At 40.4% G+C, this 24,873-nt stretch overlaps 1 protein-coding gene across 2 annotated transcripts in view; it reads left to right on the top strand.

The window, feature by feature from the left end:
• Positions 1-22,746, top strand: part of LRRC8D (leucine rich repeat containing 8 VRAC subunit D) — a 50,393-nt gene extending 27,647 nt beyond the window's left edge. For both annotated transcript variants that reach the window (XM_056497444.1, XM_056497446.1), the window contains exon 2: positions 19,871-22,746. In XM_056497444.1, the coding sequence (XP_056353419.1) occupies positions 19,873-22,440 (2,568 nt within the window). In that variant the 5' untranslated portion in view covers positions 19,871-19,872 and the 3' untranslated portion in view covers positions 22,441-22,746. The remainder of the gene's footprint in view (positions 1-19,870) is intronic.
• The last annotated feature ends 2,127 nt before the right edge of the window (positions 22,747-24,873 follow it).

The following is a 24,873-nucleotide window of genomic DNA, read 5'->3' as shown; positions in this document are numbered from 1 at the left end:
AAATGGATGGGTTTGTTTCCCTTTGTATACTCTGTTAAGTTTTGTTTTGGTTGCCTTCAGAGTGCTGAACGTCCTGTTGGCGTCATGGAAAGATGTTCAGTGCCATGGAAATTTAGCCCACTGCAGGTCAGTTCTTGTTTCAGGTCTTCAGCTGTGAAAGCTGCTGTGGACTTTGGTATCACACAGCTAGAAGTTGGTGGTTGCCATGGGACCATTGAGTGTGACCCATTTGTGTAAAGGATAGACAAACAGAGAACAGCCCCAAAGAAATTAGACTTAGTGCTTCAAAAGAGCATATTTGTCATCACAGAGAACTTGATGTCATTGCAGGAAAAAAAAGGTATATGGAAAACAGATCCCTGTAAGAAGATACTAAATAGTCCAAAAGCTGAAATTCTGGTTTAAAGAAAGAAGACATCTATACTAAAAACCCTCTGGTTTCAGGACAGATCTAGAAATTTCAGAGAAAAACAGTAATTAAGGGGAAAATGGATATATGAGAATGCAAGTTAGAAGTTAAGCAAGTATGTTAGAGAATTAACTGAATATTTTCTACAGCTCAACTATGTCAGAAATAATTCCAATTACTAGACAGATATAATAAAGTAGCTCCTGCAAAAAAGTAGAAATATTTTTTAATACTCTTCCATATTTGGGAAAGTGTAGAATGTGGTACCATCATTGCAATTCCAGCAAAGAATGAAGTCTGATTTAATAAATGAAGATTTCTTCTAGGGATGCCCATATGTAAACCAGCAGTGCTGTGGCTTGATTGTTCTAAAGACCTTGATGAAAAGTCTGTAGGCATGCAGACAGTTTTTAATAACTGTTGTTATTGGGGGTCTTAAAATAGACAAGGAAATATACAGAATAGACAAGGAAGGCGTGGGAGACCGGCTTAATCATATTCCAGCTAGCTTGACATTAATAGTCACCAAAACACTGGAAAAATTAAAGCAACCAGGACACTGAGATGTAGTAAAACTGTGTCTTAAAAGGCATCTGATGCAAGGGTGATGGAGACAGTTCAACCCATTGTGGTCCTCTGCAACTCCCTAGCTCCTTCCAAGTCCTGTCTCTCATTCCCTTTCTCAGCAGCAGCAGAGGTAGTCAGTGAGGACTGCTGTGTCCCTTGGGGACTCCTGTCCTGGCATGTTACTGCTCTGATATTGCAAAAGTAAACGAATTAAGAACTGACTAACTGATGTTTAAAAGTTAGTCACTTGTGGTGAATCACTGTCAAATGGGAATGCTTCTAGAAATCTTGCTTTAAGGATTGAGGTGAGGCCAAGATTCCATTGAACCTTTTCATCAAGTGGCTAGAGACAAGGATAGGATCTGTACTGATAGAATTGGCAGGCTATATCACACTAGGCAGTGTGGGAAACAAGGACAGGGCAGCTTGTACAATGGAATTTGCACAGCCTGGTGAACTGTATCAATCAAAGGTGCAATTAATATAATCTGCAGTATCATGGGGCCTGCAGGTGTTGTCCTTCAGTGTAGTGACAGAATAGGAGCTTGGGTGAAGACTGCTTGGGGGTATAGTGAGTCAGCAACTGGATGTGGCTGCTGTCTTGCAGGGCAGCACAGGGGTATAACTTGTGTGTAGGAGGGGCAGTGGGCGAAGGAAGGTGACCAGTGTACGATTCTGAGATCATGAACAGCCTTGAAAATGGGAGTGAATTCACTTAAGTCAGAGGAGATACTTGAAGGCAGACTGGTGTTCCACAAGGAGAGCCTGAAATGCTCATTCTGTTTCTGGGTTTGTTGTTTTTTGATAAGTGGAGGAACTCGGTAATTGGTGGGAAGCACGCTGGAGGCTAAAATGCCAGCAGGCATAACACAGAACATGGCTGGGAGCTGCAATCAGGCAGTTGGAAATAAATGCATTTGTAATGGTGAGAGAGCATAAGTGCTAGGACAAATAAATAACAGAGGAAAGTGGTGGATTCTACCCAAAATGTTTGCAGGGCTGAAAGATTTTCTTAAAGTGTCCTATGTGCTAAGTACAGGAATTATTGAGAGTAGTGGTATGTGATGTCAAACTGACTTCAATGAATTGGTCATAGATGGGACTATACAGACCTAGAAACCAAAATGTTCTTCATGTGTGCTGCACAGTTGAGCATCAGCTGGCTTCTCTGCTAGAAAGTGTGTGTGTATATATGTGTGTGTATATATATATATAGCATATGTGTGTGTATACTACAGGAGAGGAATAAACATGGGTGGTGCCTCTTGGCCTGAGATTTGTAGCTTCTCTGTTAAATGTTTCAAGAGCAACTGAAAAAACTGGAACCCACAAGTGGTGACCAAGAGTTTCCTAACCATGCATATAGTTCTTCATGGACTCAGACTGGGAAACATGAGTGCATTTCCACTCTGCTTATGCTGGGATAATTGCTCTCTGCGGGGCGGACTAACTTATGTGTAATGCTGTCTGAGCTCTTCTCTCTCTAGAACTGACCTTTCTTGCATATAATGAGTTTTGGAATCTTTGTGCTGCTCTTCTCTCACAAAGCAGCAGCTTAGATCTTCCTGTTCCTCTTCTTGAAGGTGCATCTAAAGGAGTGTTGAGGAAAAGTAGAACAGAATGGACTAAGTGTGGCAGCAGGCTCACAAGCAATGAGTACAAGAGTAATATTTAGGGAGGAGGGTGGTTTTTTTTTTTCCTTTTTTGTAGTGAACAGTTAATTTCTGAAACTCACTGCTGCACAATACCATTACGGATAAGAACTGATAGGAATCTAGAATGGATTAGACACCCAGGAAATTATTTTATTTAGTTTCATGTAAATCTGTATGATTCTGTTCTGGACTTACGAAGCAGTTGGTAACAATGGGGTGTGATGTGGTGGACTGATTATTCTATAGCTGTTTACTAGGAAACTTCTTTTGCTGTATCTGTTTCTAGCTACTTTCACAACAGGAAAGGGTGATTCAGAGTTCTGTTTCTAAGTTTGATATGAGAAGGAGCGTAATTCGGGCTGAAGGAACACTGAGGGTGTGTGTATGAAGGGGAGGTGGTGATAAAGGGAGAACGCACCCTGTGTGCTAAAATGTGTCATTGTACCTCTGATTGCAGGGCATACATGCTGATCTACATGGATCAGAGTAGCAAACTGCTTTTTGAATACTCAGCTTTTCAGTGATGGTACTTATACAGTATTTGTTGTATTAAAGTAATTAATCTGCTGGGAAGATGGAACATCTTTGAGGATTGATTCCATCAGAAGTGGAGAGAGAACCTAGAGCAAGGAGATTTAAAGTTATGGAAAGAAGAAGGTTTAGCTGTGTTTTTGTCAGGCATAGTCTTCAATTTCCTTTGTCATCACCTCTTGACACTTGTTTTGGAGAAAGCTTCTCTCTGCTCTTAAATGGAAAGTTACAAATGCTGTAATTTTCATTACTTTTTTATTTTCCCTTTTTTTCTTGACAAGGTTACATGTAGGTGAGACAGGCACACCCACAGCTTTATTTGGTGTGACAGTTGTATCTGGTAAATACAAGTGGACAGAAAGTATTGATGGGAAGGTGCAGGTACAGGCATAATGACTGTGAGGGTTGTTTCAGTGCTGCTTCCCTTTCATGGTTTCCAAGCCCTGGGATGGCTCAGCACTGTTAGCAGTGTATGCTCAGCGTGCTCCTGAGATGCCCCACCAAGAGCAGAGAGCTCCTCTGTGTTTGTCACTGTGTCCACACACAAGCACATGCACATGGTCAAGGAAACCCAGTCAGTTCTGCATGGGTCTTGCAGCACACATCAGTTCACCACCCAAATCTTGGTGGAAAGCAATCTGAAGGATTATAAAGAAAGGGAAGTCTTAGGACAAGGACATGAGAAAAATGGTGATGTAGTTCAAGTTTCAAAACTTAAGCAGGTTCAAAAAAGGAAACATTTTAGCATTGCAGTCCTTGTAGATGGGAATGGTTATTTTCTTGTCATGCCATTTGTGGCCCAAAGATGGGGACCAGTGAGCAGACTTCCTTGGAAGTTCTTTGCAAGGATAAAAGGAACACGTCAGTCTTACCTCTACAGGCTGCCCTTCTAGCTTAATGTAGCTAATCTGGCAAAGGATCAAGTAAGGATACTGGACTGTGAGCAGAGGAAAACACCACGTTCAAGTCACAGATGCTGTGAATTGCCTCTTAAGAGCTGGATCAAGAAACACAGTGAGTTGTGATATTTTGTGGCTTTGTATGACTGCCATATTTTTCCCTGCATGCAGTCGTTCCAGCACAAGTTAAATTCTTTGTTGTAGGAAAGCTAAATATTTTTGAATGCTGAGTCTGAAACACAGATGATATACTGCAGCAAAAGACTCTCATGGGATTTTTTTACGAGATGGCTTTTATTTGCTAAATGAGTTTTCAGTAGTTCTTCAGTACATGCTATTGTATTGTTTGTGTGATGTCTTACAGTGTCACTGGTCTGATCTGGACTGTGATGACTGAATGAATTGCATCATTTGCTGACTGTGGAAAGATGGCTTGATCTGTAAGACACATTTGTGTATATGTGCATTTTGTAATGTAATTGTAATCATAAATTAAAGATGCTCAGTTCATGCCAAATACGAGCTGTATTCATAACTCTTGCTATTCTTGTCTACCCACAGGAGTTCTAAGAGTCAGAGGGGATCATAGAGGAAACTGAAGCTGCTTTTGTACTTTAAGGGGGGAAAAGTAATGAAATAAATTATGTAGTCTAAGACATCTTGAAAATTGACTTTTAAGTGGTCTTTGGGCTTCTACCAAGAAGCATGCTGCTGGCATTTAGGTTTTGTGCATTAGAGGAAATAAAACACTAGAAATCTCTTGGCTTTCATCTACAGAGAAATAGCTACACTTTGCTGCTGTGTTTGGCCATGTTGGGTTTTGGCATGGCTATGGTGATTTATAATTTTATGTCCTGTGGGTTTCCAGTGACTTAAAATTACTAAGAAGAAGTAGTTTGCCCTGAAGTGGTTGGTGAGATGGTGTTACAGTTGGCAGGGAGACCTTCTGTAGGAGTTGGAGGATCAGACCCTGTGGTGTGGTGTGGCTTTGACAGTGACAGATGTCACAGAGAAGGACTGGAGAAAACTTTAGTAGCTGGCTGTGATGATGTGACATGGTTGATTGCTCCTTGCTGATCCTTGCTGTGGATGATAGAGGTGTAGACCTTGTAATTAAAAAACTCAAGTGAAAGCCTCACTGGGAAGAATTGAATATTTTATGTTAATATGATTATGTTTTTGCTCATTGCTAAGAAATCTCCAATTTTGAGTCTGTGTTATAGTGAAGATTTATTGAGATCTCTGTTCAAATTGCAGCTATTCACAAACAGCGACTCAGAGGCAAGAAATCATTTTAAGTAACTTAATTTCAAGCGGTGCCATCATCACATTATTTTTTTTTTGTTAACTGAAAGCAATAAAGATTCTTTAATAAATGAGTCATAATAGCATTATTACTCTTATTTATATAATTTGAGATCTTGTAGTCTAATCCTGTTGGCTTTTACTTCCATGACTGTTTTAATTTTTAATGGGGATTTTGTTTCTTTTTTAAACCACTTCATGATTACTCATTTCATACATGCAGTTTTTTCTCCCCCTTTTAGGGGTAGAAGTAAAACTTTATTTATGACTTGCTTCTCGTAATTTGACAAAGCAAGTGCCAGTGAATATGGCCAGCTTCATCAAGTACGTCTATGCAGAGCCCTAAGAAGAACTATAACCAGATCAACTGTATGTGGGAAACTTGGCTACACTCCCAAAAGAAGAGTTTCAGTAACTCTGAGAGAAATGGTTTTATTTGTGAATTGTGCACCTGCATGGGAATACCAAAATTTCCTGCTGCTTTGTATCTTTCAATGATACATTGGTTCAATCACTTTTCACGGTAGAGTTGCATAGTAAGGAATAATTCCAACACACTGCCAGTACTTGGAAAATTTTTTTAGGATGAATTTACCTTGTGGTTACTCCTGAGGTCAAATGCTAATGTAAAGAACAAAAGTTTTCTTCCAATTTCTAGTCCATGGCAGAAATGTCAAGGTTCTTCCTTTTCATAACTGGTCAGTCTTGAAACTCTCCCTTCCTCAGACACTCTGCTGTGTTATACATTATGAAATCTGATGAAATTCAACTGAATTTTTGGACCATAATCCTTTTGAAACAGGATGACACACTGTATAATGCTGTAAGGCTTTGATATAGATTAGGGTATTAAACCTTTTATGCACTTTTAAGTACCAAATGCTAGCAGAGTCCAAGTCTTGTTCAAAAATCACTTTGTTTGTGTCCATTTGAAGAAACTGACCAAGACACAGGAGCTGGAGATGCAAGGCACGTGGAACATAGAATCAAGTATTGTGGAAGGCAGTGAGTGACATGTGAAGCATGGCATGGTGAGACAGAGCCAGTATCCCTACTGAGTCAGGAGCAGGATTGTCACAGTGCTCTGTCTCATACAGAATGTGTGACCCAGCAGGAGCTCTGCCAGCCATGAGCCATGTTTCAAGACTAGGCTGCAGCAACAGTGCCTGTTATGTGTGGTGAGCAAGGACCCAGCTTTGGCATTGTGATCCAGGGCTGTGTCCGTGTGCAAGAGTTGAGAGTTCACAGCAGTAGCACATCACCTGCCTTTTTTCAGTCACCATTTTGGACCTTACCTGCTTGGTCAGTTGGTGCTGTGTGTGGATGTCCCAAGCTTTGTCGTGGGGGTAGAGAGCAGTACTTCATTTGGCTTCCTAAAGCAAATCTGTTCTTGGGAAATTGAAACCAGTGAAGACTAAAAGGCATATTTTACTTAAATTTTCATTAATCCAAAGGTGCTTGGTGGTTTTATATCTAAGAGAAAGGGTTTTTCTTTTAGCCTTTGTGGAACTTGAAACTGAGATCAGAATTGCTGTTTAGTTGAAAAGGGAACAAAAACTATCATAGAGTTATGAGCCTTGATAAAATTTTTCTAATTTTTAAAAGAATGTACTTCAGACATGATTTGGTGGTAGGCAGAGCTCTTGGTCAAACACAGGCTGTTACAAAACTTATCTTAACTGGATGATTTCAGTCTGGCCATGACAAATCCTAAACTCTTGACTGATGGCTGATGGGTATGTAGTCATATGTATATTATTGCTGTACACCCACACACACAGGCAGTTGTCCAAGTGTGTGATGAGATTACAGGAAAATGTAAATAAAGCTAGTTGTCCTAATGTTCTTGAGCAGACTTTTGTGAAAATAATGCTAGTCAGACTTACAGAAAGGTCTGTATAGAAGATGACTTGTGTTCAGCTGTGACGTGATACAGGTCACTGTGTGGGAAATTGTGGTCGTTCTGTGTTTTATTTTGTGTTGAGTCAACAACCTGAAATGCAAACCAAGAGCTCAAATAATCCCTGCTGGCCCTGGTAGTTGCAGGATATCTCCAGGATACCCTGTGCTGAGAGGGCTGTTTGCTGGCCCATGCCACCTGATCACTGTGAGTACCTGGAGAGGAGGGCACTGTTGTTGTTCACTCTCACCACCACCACTGCACCAAAACGGGTGTTTTCTGGTGTTCTTGCAAGATAAAAAGATCATTTGCTCCACTGTTCCTGCTTTGTGCATAGGTGATGCTTAGTCCATCACACATGCCTATAGAAACACTGCTGCATGTGATGTTAAGAATTCCCTTAGAGCAAGTTCTTGTTCTGCTCAGGACACCAGGGCACCTGGGGGGGCTGGACTGCACCTCTTTCTGAAAGTCTTGCATTATGCTGGATGGAAGTCACAATGAGAGCCAGGATTCTGAAATCACTGATGTACTTGATCAAAGCTCAGACTTTGCATTTCCACTTTTCTTTTTTTTAATCTTGGCATGTTGATGGAAGGGCTAGAAGGTGATTAAGAAGGTGAGGACCCTTCTTCCACCAGGTCAGTGTGATGTAGTGCTGTGTGCTGAGCTTGCCTTGCTGGCTGTTCATGCTTGCACAGAATCTCCTGGGGACCTGGCTGGGGCCTGCTGAAGGATGTGAAAATTGCTTACAGCAGCAGCAACAAAACCTGATTGTTTTGTTTTCCTCCTGTTAGAAGGCACTCTGCTTTTATTTCTGTAGCAGCTGGGGAGCAGCTATTGTGCTACCCTTAAGTGATGTGAAACTTGCTAAAACCAGTTCAAATGGAGAGCACCTGGGATAAGGGGAAGCTACCAGCAGAACAAAACAGCTGCCTCTGCACTGATTTTCTGATGTGGATATCGTCAGATGTCAGCTGTAAAAGTCAGACAGACAGTGACATGGTGCATGGGAGCTTGTCTGTGAAGGTGGGTGCCAAAAACTTCATTGCATGTTCATGTGGAAGCTTGGAGTAATCATGGAAAAGTTGTAAGTGCTGCAGCAGGAGTGGTATGTGTCTGTAAATGGGGTTGAATAAAGTGTCTCCTTTCTGTACTTTTATTTTACTTGAAGTGAAGTATACACTCAGCTTCATTATCTATTTTAAAACAAATTTGACTGGAAAGGAAAGCTTCATTGTCCATTTCACTGGAAAGGTAGGTTTCAAGACCTGTTAGGTTTAGTGCCTTATTTTTGAGATAGCATTGTCCTGAAAGCAGTGGGAAGGAGTATTCTAAGTATACAGGAATGCTGTAATTGTAAAGGGATTTATCTGGACATAATGTTAAGCCTTCTCAAAGATTGCAGTGCATTAAAACGTTAAATTTGATTATACTTTAATCAGGCTGTTATCCCACTTTCTTTTATCTTTTTCTGGAAGCCTGAAGGAGTTTTGATTTTTTTCTTTGAATGTTACAGCCACAAACATGCTTATTATTGCCTAACAAATAATCACTTTTAGATTGTGAGCCTTCAGGGGCAAGGGTTGTCTGCCCACTCCCTGCTGGAGGGCCCTGAGTGAAGAGGTTACGATTCCAGCTGGAGCATTTGAGTCAAATCAAAATACAAATTTAGCAATAGTAAATATTTAAATTGGAGGTTGTATACATCTGTTAGTCCTGGAGAATGGCATCAAGCAATACAATGGAACTTACTCAAACTTTTTGCAGAACTGAAAGCTTGCTTGTTAGAGCAGGAATGCTGCGATCTCCAGGAGGACAGCAAGTCTTGGAACATTCTTTCTGTTCTTAAGGCAATGTTTTGAAAGGGGTTTTAAGAAAATAAAGTATAAAAAGAAAGGAAGGAGGTGATCTGAACTCATCAGCAAAATTTCAAAAGAGCCCCCAAAAATGTGTTGCAGCACAATTTCTTTTGATATTAAAGTGCTGAAGTACACACCCTGTACCAAACAATTATGGGACTAGATGGACTAAGCAAATAGCTTATCTCTTACAGAAAGCAGCTTAAGTTTAGAAGAGGAAAAAGAATTATAGTAAACTTAAATAAATCCCTTTGAGGATAAATGCTTCAGCTGCAGGCATTTTTCCTGGCATGAAACCACTGGAGGTTCAGCTATTGGAAGCTTGGCAGGAATGTGGTAACATTAATAACTCATCCTTCATCTGCTGATCAGAGTTTTATGGAGAAGTCGTAGTTGTTGCCCATCTGGCAGGATGTCTGAGGTGTAGAAGATCTCTCTGCTTGATAAAGAGCAGGTAGAGTTGGCAGCAGGCTGTCAGCTGAGAGGTGCCTGCCCTGGCTCGGGGCATCCACAGGGTGCTGGGGGTGTCAGGGGCTGCTTGGCTGTTGCCCCCAGTGCTTTCTGTGACTGGGCTTTACAGCTGGACCTTGGCTTGAGCAAGGAAGTATCCCCTTCTCCCTGGGGATAAAAGCAGCTATGTGACATTTAAGTAGGAACAAAGTTAGACTGTTGTTCCATGAAGAGTGGAGAGATTGTGTGTTTGAACATTGAGGGTGCAGCCTATTTTTTGAGCTGTAAACTAGCATTTTAAATTTTATCAAAGCAGCAGAGTGGATAAAAGGAGAGGTGGACTTGGAGTGTGTTTTTTCATGTTCTGATTCTCTACTGCATTTAATTCATCTTCTTCCTGCTCTTGCTACAGAAAAGATCTTGGCAGAAACAGAGGAACTCTGATGTGTGAGTAGGAGGCTCATGTTTACATGTAGCTTCTTGTGTACTGGGCACTTTTTTGTGTGTGTGCATATGTGTAATTTGCTTTTGTTATTTTAGGGGTTTTTGTTTGTTTGTTTGTTTTTTTTTGTTTTTTTTTTTTTAAAGTGTGACCTTTTACCCACTGCTTTTAGCTAATGGGTATAATGAAAGTGCCACTGCAGATGTTTGAAAATACAGTAGCTTGTATGTGTGCAAATCTTTATGAAACTTCTGTTCAACATGTAACCCAGTAAGAGTCACTATGTTTGCAGGCTGAAGAGATGAACCAGCTCAGATAGGGAACAATGGAGCCTGTTCTTTAGTTACAGGAACTTTTTGTCTGTTCTTGTCTCTAGATCTCCATGAGGGTGCTGTAAATGTTCCTGTTCAAGGTTGCAGACATGTCCATTAAAAATAAAAGGAAGGAGAGAATATTCATTGAAAATCATTTACTTTAGTTACTCAATAAACCTGCTTCCATGTGGATGGGAATGCAGTTTAGAAATTAGGTAAAATTAGACTTTAGTACCATGAGTTAGGGTGGAGAGTTCATTTTGCCCTGAAGAGGGGCTATTAAAATTCACAGCAAAGTGAACTTCAGCAACACATTTCTTTCTCTTTGGTAGGCACTCCTCCTTATTCTTTAGGTACATTTAGGTACATGTATTTACTAATACATTCTGTAATAAGATTTTTGTCTTTACATTCTGTGGCCTAAAATCACCAAACTATCAGCTCCATGTATGCCAGGTTCAATTTCTTACCACTTTGCAGTTTCCCCAGTTCCAAGTGAATTCAGAAAAAGGAGACAGAGAGACTGGCAGTGTGTGTGGCTGTGCATCAGAGAGGAGTATTTTTCAGAGGCATTGCATGAATTGCTGAGTGCTGTCTCTATCTGAGATAAACCAATTTCATGTAACAAGCTTTGTAGCCATGTGGACTTGTTCAAATTTGCCTTTACATAAGTAACTTGGATATAATCCATTTTTAACTATTCTATTTTTCAGGTTTCTAAGTTAAAAAGGAAATAAAAGTTTGTTCTATTTTTTTACTTTTTTTTTCTCTTCCAATAATTTTAATTTATTTTAAATTTATTTTTAATTGTATTGCTGGGTTGTTTTTAGTGATAAAAATCAGCCTCTAGGGACGGAGTTACCAGATGTGCTTTTATTTTGATGCAGCTTGCTTTTGCAACTTGATAAATTCCCAAAGTGCTCTGGTTAGTAGAAGTGACAGATGTTTACTGTGTGTTCCTCTGGTCCTGATAGTGGTCATGAAAACTGCAGAAACCTCACGGCCTAAAGGACAGGGAACAGCAGATTTAGAAAGGGCAAAAGGATTAAATATTTATACTTGAGCACAAGAAGCTGTTAGTTTATTGTATGGTGTAACTTCTAATTGCATTTTACATCCATGCCAGTGCAGGTTAAATCTATTTCAGTAGCTTTCAGTTGTGTCTGCACTTGAGTCAAAGTGCTTGCTGTTAAACTGGGAGTCCTGCAGGCACAAGTTGGGCTGTCTCTTCAAGATCCCTGGTCTGGCTGCTTTGGGAATTCTGTGAAATGAGACACAAAGTGTTTGCTCACTGCTTTTTCTCTCTGGCTAGGTGAAACAGGAAATGCTGTTGGGAATTTGGTTACTCAGCCTTAGGGATGTGACTCGGATCACTGGGATCTGCTGCCTGAGATAAAAGGAGGAAGAACTGGCATAACAAAAATAAGAGGGGTTGTGGCAGCAGTGTAGGGGTGGGAGTGCATGTGCCAGGGTACATCCAAGGCATGATCTTTGCCTTCTGTGCCAGGTCCTTGCCACTCTGCTGTAGGATTTCTGTGCCCATGAAATGCCTGTGCATTCATGGAATGTTGCTTACAGGTATGAGAAGCATCTTAAGTTGAGTATTTACCCTGCTAGTGTCTCGTTAGCCACCTCTTTTGGTTTCTAGCATGTTGCCTTGCTGGGTGGTTTGTCTTGCAGCTGTAAAATCACATGTGGTTAACTGACATCAACTGGAGCACATCTGATCCTGAGCTCTTCACCAGATACAGAGACCCTTGGAGAGGGATGCTCAAGGACCACTCTCTCCAGTCTTGTTTGCTTCTTCCAGCTCTTCTCTCCTGCCCTTCGTGGCCTCTGACCCTGCTGAACTGTGAGAAGTAAGGATGGAGCAGTACTGCTGAACATCCAGCTTGGGGTCTCCTTGAGCTTTCTGAAGTATACTGGGCACCTGCTCTGCATTCTGAGCCTGGGGATAAATGGCAATAAAACCTGAAGCTTGTACTTCTGGTCAAAGCAGCTTTTGAATAAGAGCATGCTCAGGAGTACTGAACTAGGCAGAGTGGGAAGTTGTTAATTTTCTGTGCTCTGCAGACACAGAATTTGCATTCAGCAAATTCAGAGTTAATTGTGTTAATAATTTTGGGGGTTTTTGGGGAGCTTTAATTGTGTTAATAATGCTTTGGGTAACTATTCAGAAATATAAAAATGGGCTCCTGTTTTGAAAGTCATTTTTAAACAGACTTCTCTGGTCATTTACAGCAAGGCAAGAATGAGGTAAGATTTGACAGTTTATTGTTAGGGAAATAATGGCTGCTAATACTGCTTTTTAAATATCACATTGATTACACATTTGTGTAGGAGTGGTGTATGGCACTAGACCTTCAAAGAACTGGTAAACAAGGAAGATTCAGTGTAAACACTTAAATAGCAGCATCTAAAAGTAGGTTAGAGTGTTACACAACCTGAAAAAGCCCAGCTTTGAAGGGCTGTATTTTTTAAGATTTAAAAAAAAAAGAAAAAAAAGTGGTTTTTATAGATTTCATTTCTGTAAATGGTATTAATTTGATACTGATTATGTAAAGAATCTTATTTTTGTCTCCAACTTACTGAAGCCTAATATTTCTTTATGTAGTCTAAGAGAAGTAAGATTTTGATAGTTTTTTGTTTTGCAAGTCACTGTCAGGTTCATGTTGTTCATAAAGGTGTTTCCTTAACTGGAGAATGTATTTGCAGACTATATCAGAGATTATATATATTACATATATAAATATATATAGAGAGAAATATTATTTTTCCACTTTAAGGGAAAGTCCAAAATTATAGCTGTGCAGTTTGGGCAGTGGGAACTGGGGAGATGGGTTAGATGTGGAGGGGTTTGTTTGGTTGCTTTTTGGTTTCTCAAATAATGAGTGTACAAGTCATGCTAATTATTCCTCCTTGATCATTTAATTGTGTTATCAAATAAGAGCATCATATGTTTCCATATATATTTATCTAAGAACATTTAATCAAAAGCTATTGTGGAATTCTTGTTCCTTAGTTGAAATGTTTTTCTCTATAGGAAGCTTTTTGTTCCTTGCTCCAGTCATCATCCATTACAAGGTAGCCATACAAAAATAAGCCAAACTAGATCTTGCAGATTGCTTTCAAATGGGTAGATTTGGTTGCTGTCAGGTGTTTAGGGAAGAAACAATAAGTGGGAATTCTTGTCATTCTAATTGGGTGGAAAGAAATAATGGAAATCTTTTTCTATGCAGCTTTTTATGTTAAAGCTGTTTTTTATTTTCCAGAGATAAAAGCATTGATCAGGAAGTATGTGATAACATAAGCCCCATCCTGGTGTTAATGTTCTGCAATGCCTTCCATCACTCAAATAGCACCAAAACATTGCCTATAGTAGAGAAATACTATAAAAACACCCATGCTGTATTTTCCTGTGAAATGTTTCCTGGACTTTCCAGGCAGTAGAGGCACTCATAGCACAAATCTGTGCTTAGCTGAACTTTGGGGGTTTATTTGCAGGGTGGTTGAGAGGAGGAGCTCTAGTCACTGTTGTACCTACAGCTGATTTTTTAGCTTGAGTGGGCTCACATAAAACACAATAATCCCTTGTGAAGTAAAGCAGCTGAGAGCTGAGTCCTCTTAGCCAGGGCGCACTAAGAGCTGCAAACCAGGCTAGGGATAGTTGTAATATTCCCACCTAGTTTAGCAGGGCAATTTCCCTCTATTACTCAGTTACAAAGTCTGCTGATGGTTAAACCTTCAGTTTGTTTTAAACTTTCCCGTCTCAGAACCTGAACAACCAGTGCAGCTGTGGCTGTGTCTGTATGCTCAGAATGCCTAACCTGATTCATAGACTTTCCTCTATGTCTTTGTGCATTATTTCACAATATATAATATAGAATATAGAATATATACAATATATAATAAGGAGCTTCTGGGGCTCCTGGTACTTGGTTCTGTGGAGAAGAAAAGGAGGGGGGAAAAAAAGGATAATGCCTTTTGGACTTTTGCAGATTGTCCAGAGAGTAATTGATATTGGCAGGGTCCTGACTGACATCCTGGCTAACAAGAATCTCATAATCCATTCTTATAACATTAAGGTCTTATAGTCTGCTTTATTAGGATATTGCAGAAGTAGAAATGGTTGGTGGAAAGAGACAACAAAATATACAGTAGAAATAACTTTAAACTTATAGTCACTTGATCAAAACAAGCAAGCAAATCCTTTTAGTTATGGGAAAACTTTCCTTCTCCTTAATTTCCTGTGGGAAGGGAGAAAACAATTTTATTCATGGTAGCACTTTTTCTTTTCAGCTAGAAATGTTGAGTTTTTTTAGGAAATTCTTTGCCAGATGTAGTAACAAGGCGAATTCAAGAATCTTTTTGTTTCCTGAAACAAAGTGCACTTGTTTGGAGTCTTGGGAACCTGAGAGTAAATGAGCGTATCATGTGCTACAATTCTTGTTTTATTTGTTTGTTCTAACTTTGAATTTGCTTTAACTTTAAATATGCTTTTAAGACAGGAGGGCCAGTGAGTTACAGGACAGACAGTTTTTATCTGTAAGTACAGGAAGAAGTAGGATGTAAATAAACATTAGTGACATACCAATCTGCTGCTTCCTTTTCTGCTAACTTCTGTATTTAAGCTAGAACAGTTTCTTAGGAAATATCCCAAATATGTCCATTTTGTATTTCAGCATTTATAGTCTGAAATTTGTCAGAAATTCTCCAGGCTAATCGCATTCTGACCTCTTTTTATTACAGCTTTTAAGACTAATGAAATTATTATAATTAGAAGAATTATTTATTAAATTAGTTGCTACCCTTGCTGATTTAATGTGGGCCTATGACAATTGTATTGTCATTGTTATTTTTTTTCTCTTTATATTCCAGTTTCACTGGAATTTGTATAACAGCAAAACAAACAAAGTAGGTTTAATTCTAGAGCTCCAAATGACACTACTGCACTACTTTCAGAACTTCAAGTTTTTCCACCTAAAATCTCAGAAGGTAGCAAGAAACAGCTGTGCTTAGAACAGTGGCATTTATTTAGGCTAAATACATTTTATTTGTTTCAGGAGAAAGAATACACCCAGTAGATAGCTAAAAGTGATAGATGGAGATGAAAGAAGTTGATGCTATCCTGGGATGTCATCCATTTACAAAACTGGAGACAGGGTTTGGGAAGGAAAATGTTATTTGTTAAAATTAAAGCCTTAATGTAGCTGTGCAGCCCTAAGGATTATACTGATAGGCTTGAATTAAAATCTATGCTTGTTAAAACTGAACAAAATGTGCTATTTAAAAAAGGAGTCATTCCATATTGGAAATGAAAAAATTTCTCTTCAAGAACCTCACTTTTCTGGTGTGGATCTCTCTGGATCTTGGGTACATCAAAACCCCATGTTCTGCTGAGCCTCAAGGTCTGTTTGGTGCCTTGTAAGCCCTGATGAGGGCTGAAAGAAGAGCATGGTTTCACCCTGAGAAACCAGGTATTGCAACATTTCAGCTGCACAGGACTTTGTTCTTCACTTTGACCTACCTGCTCACAGATGTTTTCTGCATTGGGGTTGTGAGTAGAGATGCCATGACTGGTTTTGAGGGGACACCACCTATGGCAAGGTGTTGCAGGCTTTGCCTGCCAGACACAGACTAGCATTTGTTTCTTTCTTTTTTCTTTCTTTTTTCTTTCTTTTTTCTTTCTTTTTTCTTTCTTTTTTCTTTCTTTTTTCTTTCTTTTTTCTTTCTTTTTTCTTTCTTTTTTCTTTCTTTTTTCTTTCTTTTTTCTTTCTTTTTTCTTTCTTTTTTCTTTCTTTTTTCTTTCTTTTTTCTTTCTTTTTTCTTTCTTTTTTCTTTCTTTTTTCTTTCTTTTTTCTTTCTTTTTTCTTTCTTTTTTCTTTCTTTTTTCTTTCTTTTTTCTTTCTTTTTTCTTTCTTCTTTTTTCTTTCTTTTTTCTTTCTTTTTTCTTTCTTTTTTCTTTCTTTTTTCTTTCTTTTTTCTTTCTTTTTTCTTTCTTTTTTCTTTCTTTTTTCTTTCTTCTTTTCCTTACTTCTGTGTTTCCATTGTAACTTACAATGAAACTCAAAGCCTAATTTGTCACTCTTAAAAGGAGTTGAAAATTAGCAGTGAAAATACTATCCACCTACTCTAAGGACTATTCCAGACAGTAGGTTTTAAAAGCTTTGAATAGTTTAAATTCAGCTGGAATAAAGAAAATCCAAACCCATTACAATACTGTACAGACTCGTTGTTCTGAGTGCCTTTTAATTGCTTGATTTCTAAGTGTGCACAGAAATAGGAGTTAACTTCTGTGGTTATTACTGTAGTAAAATCAAACAGCAATACATGTTATGATGGATTTAAAAGAGAAAATACCAAATTTATTTGCAGCCTTTTAGAATGTGTCTTGTACTGTGTGTAGGTTTATAGTTTTTTCTTTTGGTTTTTAAGACTCAGAACATTAAACATTTTGGACATGTAAGGAGGCAGATCTGTTTTCAAGTCTTGGAATATATTTTTGCTGGTTAGAAAAAGGTCTGTCTTTTATGAGACAGTGTTAGTCCCACAGAGGAGATTTTTGTGTTTTTATAACTGCTAATCTCTGCCAAAACAGGAGCTCTTCTCTAAGTATCAGTAACCTGAAAGAAAAGATGTGTTCAGAACATTGAATGTGGTACTTCTTGGTGTAAAGCTCCTGTTACACCATGCTCCCTGCAGCCTCACAGAGAGGATTACTCGGGCTCTGTGTCCTCTAACCTTTTTGGGAATGATTTTGTGTATGCAAGACAGAGGTTTGGCAGAGGCAATTTTTAACTTTTGCTTTTATTGCTGTTCTTTCCAAGTCTTCAGCTGGAACCACTTTGTGCTCTGTCATTTCTTCTCCATTATTTCAGTTGCTCAGAGCAGTCATGTCTGCAGTGCCTGGGTCTCCATGTTTTATTATCCACGTGTTTGTGCAGAAGCACAGAAATCACCTTTCTGTGAAAGGAGTTCTGGAGGCCATGCCCCAGGCCACAGTGAGGTAACTTCCCAGGTAGTTGGGCGGTGCAGAGTTGAGAGAAAGGCTGGCCCAGAGGAAGGAGCAGTGGCAGGAGCTGTGTTTGTTCCCTCTCCTCCTCCCTGCTCTCCCTGCACGGCCGTGGCTGTGTGAGCTGGGCTGCCTTGGCCTCGCTCTGCCTCTGCCTTTGTGCTCTCCTGCTGGCAGAGAAGTTCTTGTGGCAGCCAAGGTAGGTGAGACCACAGTGCAAACAGCGTGGAGATCAACAGAATGCCTTCCAGAGAGCTTCCTGGAAAGGAAAAATCCATTCAGGGGAAAAAAATCCCCTCTCTGTTGGTTTGTGGTTCTCCTGTTCTGGGCAGGTGCCAGGCAGTCAGGCCCCAGGAGTTAGGAGGGTCCCTTTATATCCATCTCTTCACATTAGCACAAATGGCTAATGCTGTTCGTTTGCACACATTAATTAATTAATTTGTTGTTGTTTAGATGTCAAATGTCAGGTGGTAGTTCTGGAGCAAGCAGTCGTGCTGTGACTGGGTGTAGGTGAAGCCCTGGGGACACTGAGGATGGGAGCTGTAGCTCAGTTCCACCAAGGCACTGCCAGGCTGTGCAGCTGGGGTGTCACTGTCTCCTTCAGCGCTTGGTGCTGCGGCTGCGCCCTGCAGGGGTGAGGGGCTGCCTCGGAACTCTCAGCAAGGGGGTCCTTGTGGAGCTGGGACTGTAAGACCTCAAAAACTTCTGATGGGGAGGAGTATTTGACATTCATATGCCCACTGGAAAATAAAGAAGGTGAGAACTGGAAGCTCCTTCTGCTGACTCCCTGAGAAACTCAGCCCTAACTTAAATTTTGGCAGCTGTGCCAAGAGCACGGAGATGAGTGCTGCAGTGCGATAAAGTCCTTCCCTCTCTGGCTGCCTCCACCAGATCCCAGGCTTGGTGTGCAAGACTGGTGAAAGCTTCTGGGAGCAGTGTGGGAGGGCAGGGGCTGGCTGTCTCCCTGTGCTGGAGGAGACACTTGGATCCTGAGCTCTGTGGTAGTACAGACAAGTGCTGGCCTTTCCCACAGACTGAGAAGTGGGAGCTGCTTACACTGCTGTGGGGATGGAGGGGTGCTAGTGCATGGCTTTGACCATATAGGCAATTGCTGGTATTTGAATTCTGTGTCTATTTGAATTCTCCCTGCTTTGATCTCCTTGGGCTCTGCTAAGCTGTTCATCACCCAAGCAAAGGGAGACAGACTCTGTGGGATAGTGTACATGCTGTCTCCTTCCCAGCTGCATGTGTGCACACAAGCAAGCTATTTTTCTTCAGAAATGGCAAATTTGGGCCACACATTCAGCAGTCAAAATGATCATTTTACCACATCCTGCATGCACAGGAAGTTGTTTTTTTTAAAGCTGATAAGTTGATTCCTCCGTATTTGTCAAAACAAAAAGCAAAGCAAATTATTTAAAGCTGCAGAGAGATTTGGATCCTCATGTGGTCAGTTTGCTGCTTTGTCTCACACACATATATATTTAAGACAAAGTGAAAGCCTTGCAGTCAGCTCCTGTCCTACCTGTACTAACCAGCTTCCTGTGATCACTAGGCTGTGATGATAGTCTGAAAAAATGTTTTGCCCTTTATATTAAGAAAGAATTGTGGGGTTTGTTCTTGGTTAGCTGGGTTAAATCAATTGGGGAGAAAAATGTATACAGTTGGACTGTAATATGGACTAATATTTAGTCCAGTCATAGAATAAATGGTTTGGATTGGAAGGTTCCTAAAAATAGTATCTAGTTCCAACACCCCTGCCGTGGGCAGGGATGCCACTCACTAGATCAGGTTGCTCAGGGCCCCGTCCAATGTTTTTACTTTACAATGTCCAAGTATGTTAGAAGAGATTGTGCCAAATGTTCACATAGTAGCTATGAGGCTTTCACTTGTGCAGTGATACTTAAAATGGAAAGGAACCAATCAATCTGGTAAGTCACCTGTGGATGCTCAGGAGGAAGGAGTGGAAGATACTGTCTTGTGCTAAATGAAAATAAAATGAGAGACCTTGTTGACAACAGGACCTAAAGTGTGCTGTCCAAGTCATGAGCAGAGTGCAAAGCATTTAGAAAAATACTATTTTAAATGCTTGTTTAAATGCAAGGTACTGTTAGTATTGGATTTTATATGCTCAGACTCAAGCAGTCATTTTTACAGAACTGGATTTTGTGCTGTATAGTCTATTGTTGCTCTTCCTTTTTTAAATACATATCAGCTACAGTATTATATCTTTCAGATATTTCACATGCACAGAGCAGGCTTTGGTGCTGTGAAGTGTCAAAGATACACAAACATGATCTAGCCTGAAGTGGGAAGTCTTCTGTTTTGCTAAAATACCTCATTGTTTCGGTCGTATCCTTTGGAAAAACTGCTAAGTGGAATGATGGATAGCATGTGACAGGCAAAAAACCATAAGAAAAAGCAAAACCTTCTGAGGGACTTGTGTGTCATGCTGGGATTGTTTTTATATGGTAAAATTAATGTCCCAGTCAACAATTCTGATTTTGTCTTTGTTCTCTTGTAGGAATGTTTACCCTTGCAGAAGTTGCATCGCTCAGTGACATCCAGCCAACTTACCGTATCTTGAAACCATGGTGGGATGTATTTATGGATTATCTCGCTGTGGTTATGTTAATGGTTGCCATTTTTGCTGGAACCATGCAGCTGACAAAAGACCAGGTGGTCTGCTTGCCAGTTTTGCAGTCTACTGTAAATCCAAAGGTGCAGCCTGATACAGCAGGGAAGGCTGACTTTACCACTGTTGAAACAACCACTGTTCAAGAAGAAACATCAGTGAGAACTGTTTCCTTCGAAAGTCCCACCACTGTAGCACCTGACATTCTTCTGAGCAGAGCTACCTCTTCTCAGTATCAACCCACTGAATCAGGCCAGGAGCTGAAGAAGGAGCAGAAAGATTCCTCAGGCCGTAAAACAAATTTGGATTTTCAGCAGTACGTATTTATTAACCAGATGTGCTATCATTTGGCTCTTCCTTGGTACTCAAAGTATTTTCCCTATCTTGTTCTCATCCATACTATCATTTTAATAGTCAGTAGTAATTTTTGGTTCAAGTATCCTAAGACTTGCTCAAAAATTGAGCACTTTGTGTCTATATTGGGGAAGTGCTTTGAGTCTCCTTGGACTACAAAAGCATTGTCAGAAACGGCATGTGAGGACTCTGAGGAGAACAAACAGAGATTAACTGGTGCCCAGTCCCTTCCCAAGTATGTTTCCACCAGCAGTGATGAAGGAAGCCCAAGTGCTAGCACTCCCATGATAACCAAATCTGGCTTCAAGTTTTCAGCCGACAAGCCGATGATCGAGATTCCCAGTGTCACGATCTTAGATAAGAAGGATGGGGAACAAGCCAAGGCACTCTTTGAGAAGGTCCGTAAGTTCCGGGCTCACGTGGAGGACAGTGATCTGATTTATAAGCTCTATGTTGGCCAGACTGTCATCAAGACTGTCAAGTTCATATTTATTCTCTGCTATACTGCAAACTTTGTCAACACCATCAGTTTTGAACACATCTGCAACCCAAAAGTGGAACACCTGATTGGCTACACACAGTTTGAATGTACACACAATATGGCTTATATGCTGAAGAAGCTGCTCATCAGCTATATTTCCCTTATCTGTGTCTATGGCTTTATCTGCCTCTACACGCTTTTCTGGCTGTTCCGAATACCTTTAAAAGAATACTCTTTTGAAAAGGTCAGAGAAGAGAGCAGCTTCAGCGATATCCCTGACGTCAAAAACGATTTTGCCTTTCTCTTGCACATGGTGGATCAGTATGACCAGCTGTATTCCAAGCGATTTGGTGTGTTTTTGTCAGAGGTGAGCGAGAACAAGCTGCGCGGGATCAGTTTGAACCACGAGTGGACTTACGAGAAGCTTCGGCAGCACGTCTCCCGCAACGCCCAGGACAAGCAGGAGCTGCATCTCTTCATGCTCTCGGGAGTCCCCGATGCAGTGTTTGATCTGACAGATCTGGATGTCTTGAAACTGGAGCTGATTCCTGAAGCCAAAATTACAGCCAAAATTTCCCAGATGACGAATCTTCAGGAGCTTCATCTGTACCACTGCCCTGCGAAGGTTGAGCAGACTGCCTTCAGCTTCCTCCGGGACCACTTGAGATGCCTTCATGTGAAATTCACAGATGTTGCAGAAATTCCTGCCTGGGTGTATTTGCTCAAAACCCTCCGTGAATTGTATTTGATAGGCAACTTGAACTCTGAAAATAATAAAATGATAGGGCTCGAATCTCTTAGAGAGCTGAGACACCTTAAAATTCTCCACGTGAAGAGCAATTTGACCAAAATTCCCCCCAATATCACAGATGTAGCACCACATCTGACAAAACTAGTCATTCATAATGATGGCACTAAGCTTGTGGTACTCAATAGCCTTAAGAAAATGACAAATGTTGCAGAGTTGGAACTGCAGAACTGTGAACTGGAGAGAATTCCCCATGCCATCTTCAGTCTCTCTAACTTACAGGAACTGGATTTAAAGTCTAATAGCATACGCACAATTGAAGAAATCATCAGTTTCCAGCATTTAAAAAGATTGACTTGTTTAAAGCTGTGGCACAATAAAATAGTCAGCATTCCTTCATCCATTACCCACGTAAAGAATTTGGAATCTCTCTATCTCTCCAATAACAAACTTGAAACCTTACCTGCCGCAGTGTTCAGTTTACAGAAGCTTAGGTGTTTGGATGTAAGCTACAACTCCATTGCGGTGATTCCAGTAGAAATAGGTTTGCTTCAAAATCTTCAGCATTTTCACATCACAGGAAACAAAGTCGACGTTTTGCCAAAACAATTGTTTAAATGTGTTAAATTGAGGACTTTGAGTCTGGGACAAAACTGTATTACCTCAATCCCAGATAAAGTAAGCCAGCTGTTGCAGCTGACTTACCTGGAACTGAAGGGAAACTGCTTGGACCGTCTGCCAGCTACGCTGGGGCAGTGTCAGCTTCTCAGGAAAAGCGGGCTCGTAGTGGAAGATCACCTCTTTGACACTTTACCCTCAGAAGTTAAAGAGGTGTTGAATCAAGACACAGGCATTCCCTTTGCTAATGGGATTTAGACTGAGGTGAAATGCTCTGGTAGCTGACTTCCAAACGGCAAATGCTGAGAAGTATGGCAATTGTGAGATCATGTGTTTTAGAAAGCAGAATTCCTTGGAAGGCAGAATTACTAGCAGGATTAGAAGAAGTGCAACTGAGTGTTCAATGTTTGCAGTGTTTTAAAAGTTCATTTCCAAAATTTTTGAGAGGATAAAGAACCTTAATAATCTCAATTCTTTTTTCCTTAAATTGTTTGTAACTTGGATGCTGCCGCTTTTGAATGTTTACAAATTTGCTTGCCTGCTTAAAGTAAATGATTAAATTGATGACCTTTTCTTACTATGCAAGTTATTCCTTAAGGTCTGGTTTTACTTTAGTGCATTATGGGGAGACAAACCAAGGCTAAATGTATGTGGTATGGGCTAACAGCACTTGAAACACATTGAATTGTGTTGTTAGTGTTCAGCTATCCTTGGCAAATGAAACCAGCTTGGCTGTGATTTGAACTGCACCACAACCACCATTTTCCTGCATTAAGATTTGTGGTTTCATAGAATCATTTAGGTTGGCAAAGACCTGTAAGATCATCAAGTCCAACCATTAACCTGACACTGCCAGGTCCACCATGTCCCTAATCACCATGTCTGCGCTTTTGTTGAGAGCTTCTGAGGGTGGTGATTCCACCATTTCCTAGGCAGCCTATTCCAATGTTTGACAACTCTTTCAGTGAAAAAAATTTTCCTAATAATCTAAACCTTTCTTAGCACAACTTTTGTCCTTTTGTGCTATTGCTTGTTACCTGGGAGAAAAGACTGACCCCCACCTCTCTACACCATCCTTTCAGGTAGTTGTAGGGAGTGATCAGGGTCCCTCTGAGCCTCATTTTCTCCAGGCTCAACACCCCCAGCTCCCTCAGCCAGTCCTAACAGGACTTGTGTTCCAGACCCTTCACCAGCTCCACTGCCCTTCTCTGGACACTCTGCAGTACTTCAGTGTTTTGCATCAGGCTAAGTGTGTTTGCCTTCATTCTCCTTCTCAAGGCTTCATGTTTTTGGCTGAGATTCATTCTGTGGACTGGTGTGCTGGTCCTTCACACTGGCAAAGGCTGGGCACCTTCCTGCAGCTGGTGTCCCCTCAGCCTCCATAATGCTCCTCTGTCCCATGCAGCAGTGGGTGGCAAAAGGGAGAATATTGCCACATGGCTTTCAAGCTGGAGATAGTTTTGATGTCTGAACCATTTTGGAAGGTGACTTTGAAAGCCGTTAAACACCAAGTGACTTTACTGCTCATGTTTTGCTCTTCTGAGTTTTTATCTGGAAAACTCAAGGCATTTATGAGTTGATGATTGTTCTGTTTCACAGCCCTTGCTTAGGATGTGGGGCATCATCTCCATTTGCTAGACTAATAACAGACATAAAATCTGCTTTTTCACTCAACTGTGCTTAAGCTTTATCACCTGTTTTGGTGTCCACACCTGGACTTTACCATACCCCAGCCCAACTAATTGGATATCTTTGAACACTTACTTACTGTTAGAAATCCTGTGTGCCAGATAAGTCATCCAATGAAGAAAAAAGTAGACAGCAGTGAGCTTGGGATTTTTTTTTTTTTTTGCCTTTTTGGTGTTTTTTTAAATTGAGTTTGCATTGCCAGAACCATTAGAGAAATATAATCCATTAAATCTGCAAAATCATCAGTTGTAAATCTCAGTCATTTACATTCCATGTGTGCAGAAAAGAAGTACTATGCTGGGAGATGATTGCACGATTACTCATGGTTTAAACACAATTCCCTATTGTAGTGTGGTCAGGACTGAACTAGTCTGTAGTTCAAGGGACTGTTCTTCTCACACAGAAATCCTCATGCTCAGTGATTTCTACTGTAACTTCACCAGAGCTGCCCTGACTTACACCACTATTAATGAGCAGATAGTTTAGGCCTAGAGGCATTGAGCAGGCAGGAACATTTCAAATACTGCTCTTAGAAGTCTTGCACATTTTATTGTTAATAATTTACTGTTAGTCATGCTGGGAGGACGCTTCTCAGCTGTAGGTAGCAGTCTCTGAATACATACCTGCGCCATATGTTTATGTATCTCAGAAGACCAGTTTATGAATAGTGGTTTTCCTATTTCTCATGGGGATACAGTCTGTTTTCCACTTGCCAGCAGGTAGTAAACTTGGGATGTTGACAGTTTTGCAACACCAAGTCACAGGTTAGGCAGAGTACTTTGAGTTACTGATCTGTCCTCCACTGGGAAACTTAGAGCTAATCCTCAGATTCTTTTTTTAAAGTAGAAGTTAAGACTGCAGCAGACTTTTCTTTTTTTAAGAAACTCTTTCATTTGTTTATTTTTTGCACATAGATCACTTTAAAATTGCTGGACTATTGACTCTTTAGAAAAACTGTGGACTATACTATTGGTGTATGCTTTGTATTTGCTGTTGAGTGTC

Source organism: Oenanthe melanoleuca, chromosome 8 (assembly GCF_029582105.1).
Source record: "Oenanthe melanoleuca isolate GR-GAL-2019-014 chromosome 8, OMel1.0, whole genome shotgun sequence".
In the NCBI taxonomy this organism is placed as follows: domain Eukaryota; kingdom Metazoa; phylum Chordata; class Aves; order Passeriformes; family Muscicapidae; genus Oenanthe; species Oenanthe melanoleuca.
The sequence above is the reverse complement of the archived record's forward strand: the minus strand, read 5'-3'. Positions and strand labels throughout refer to the sequence as shown.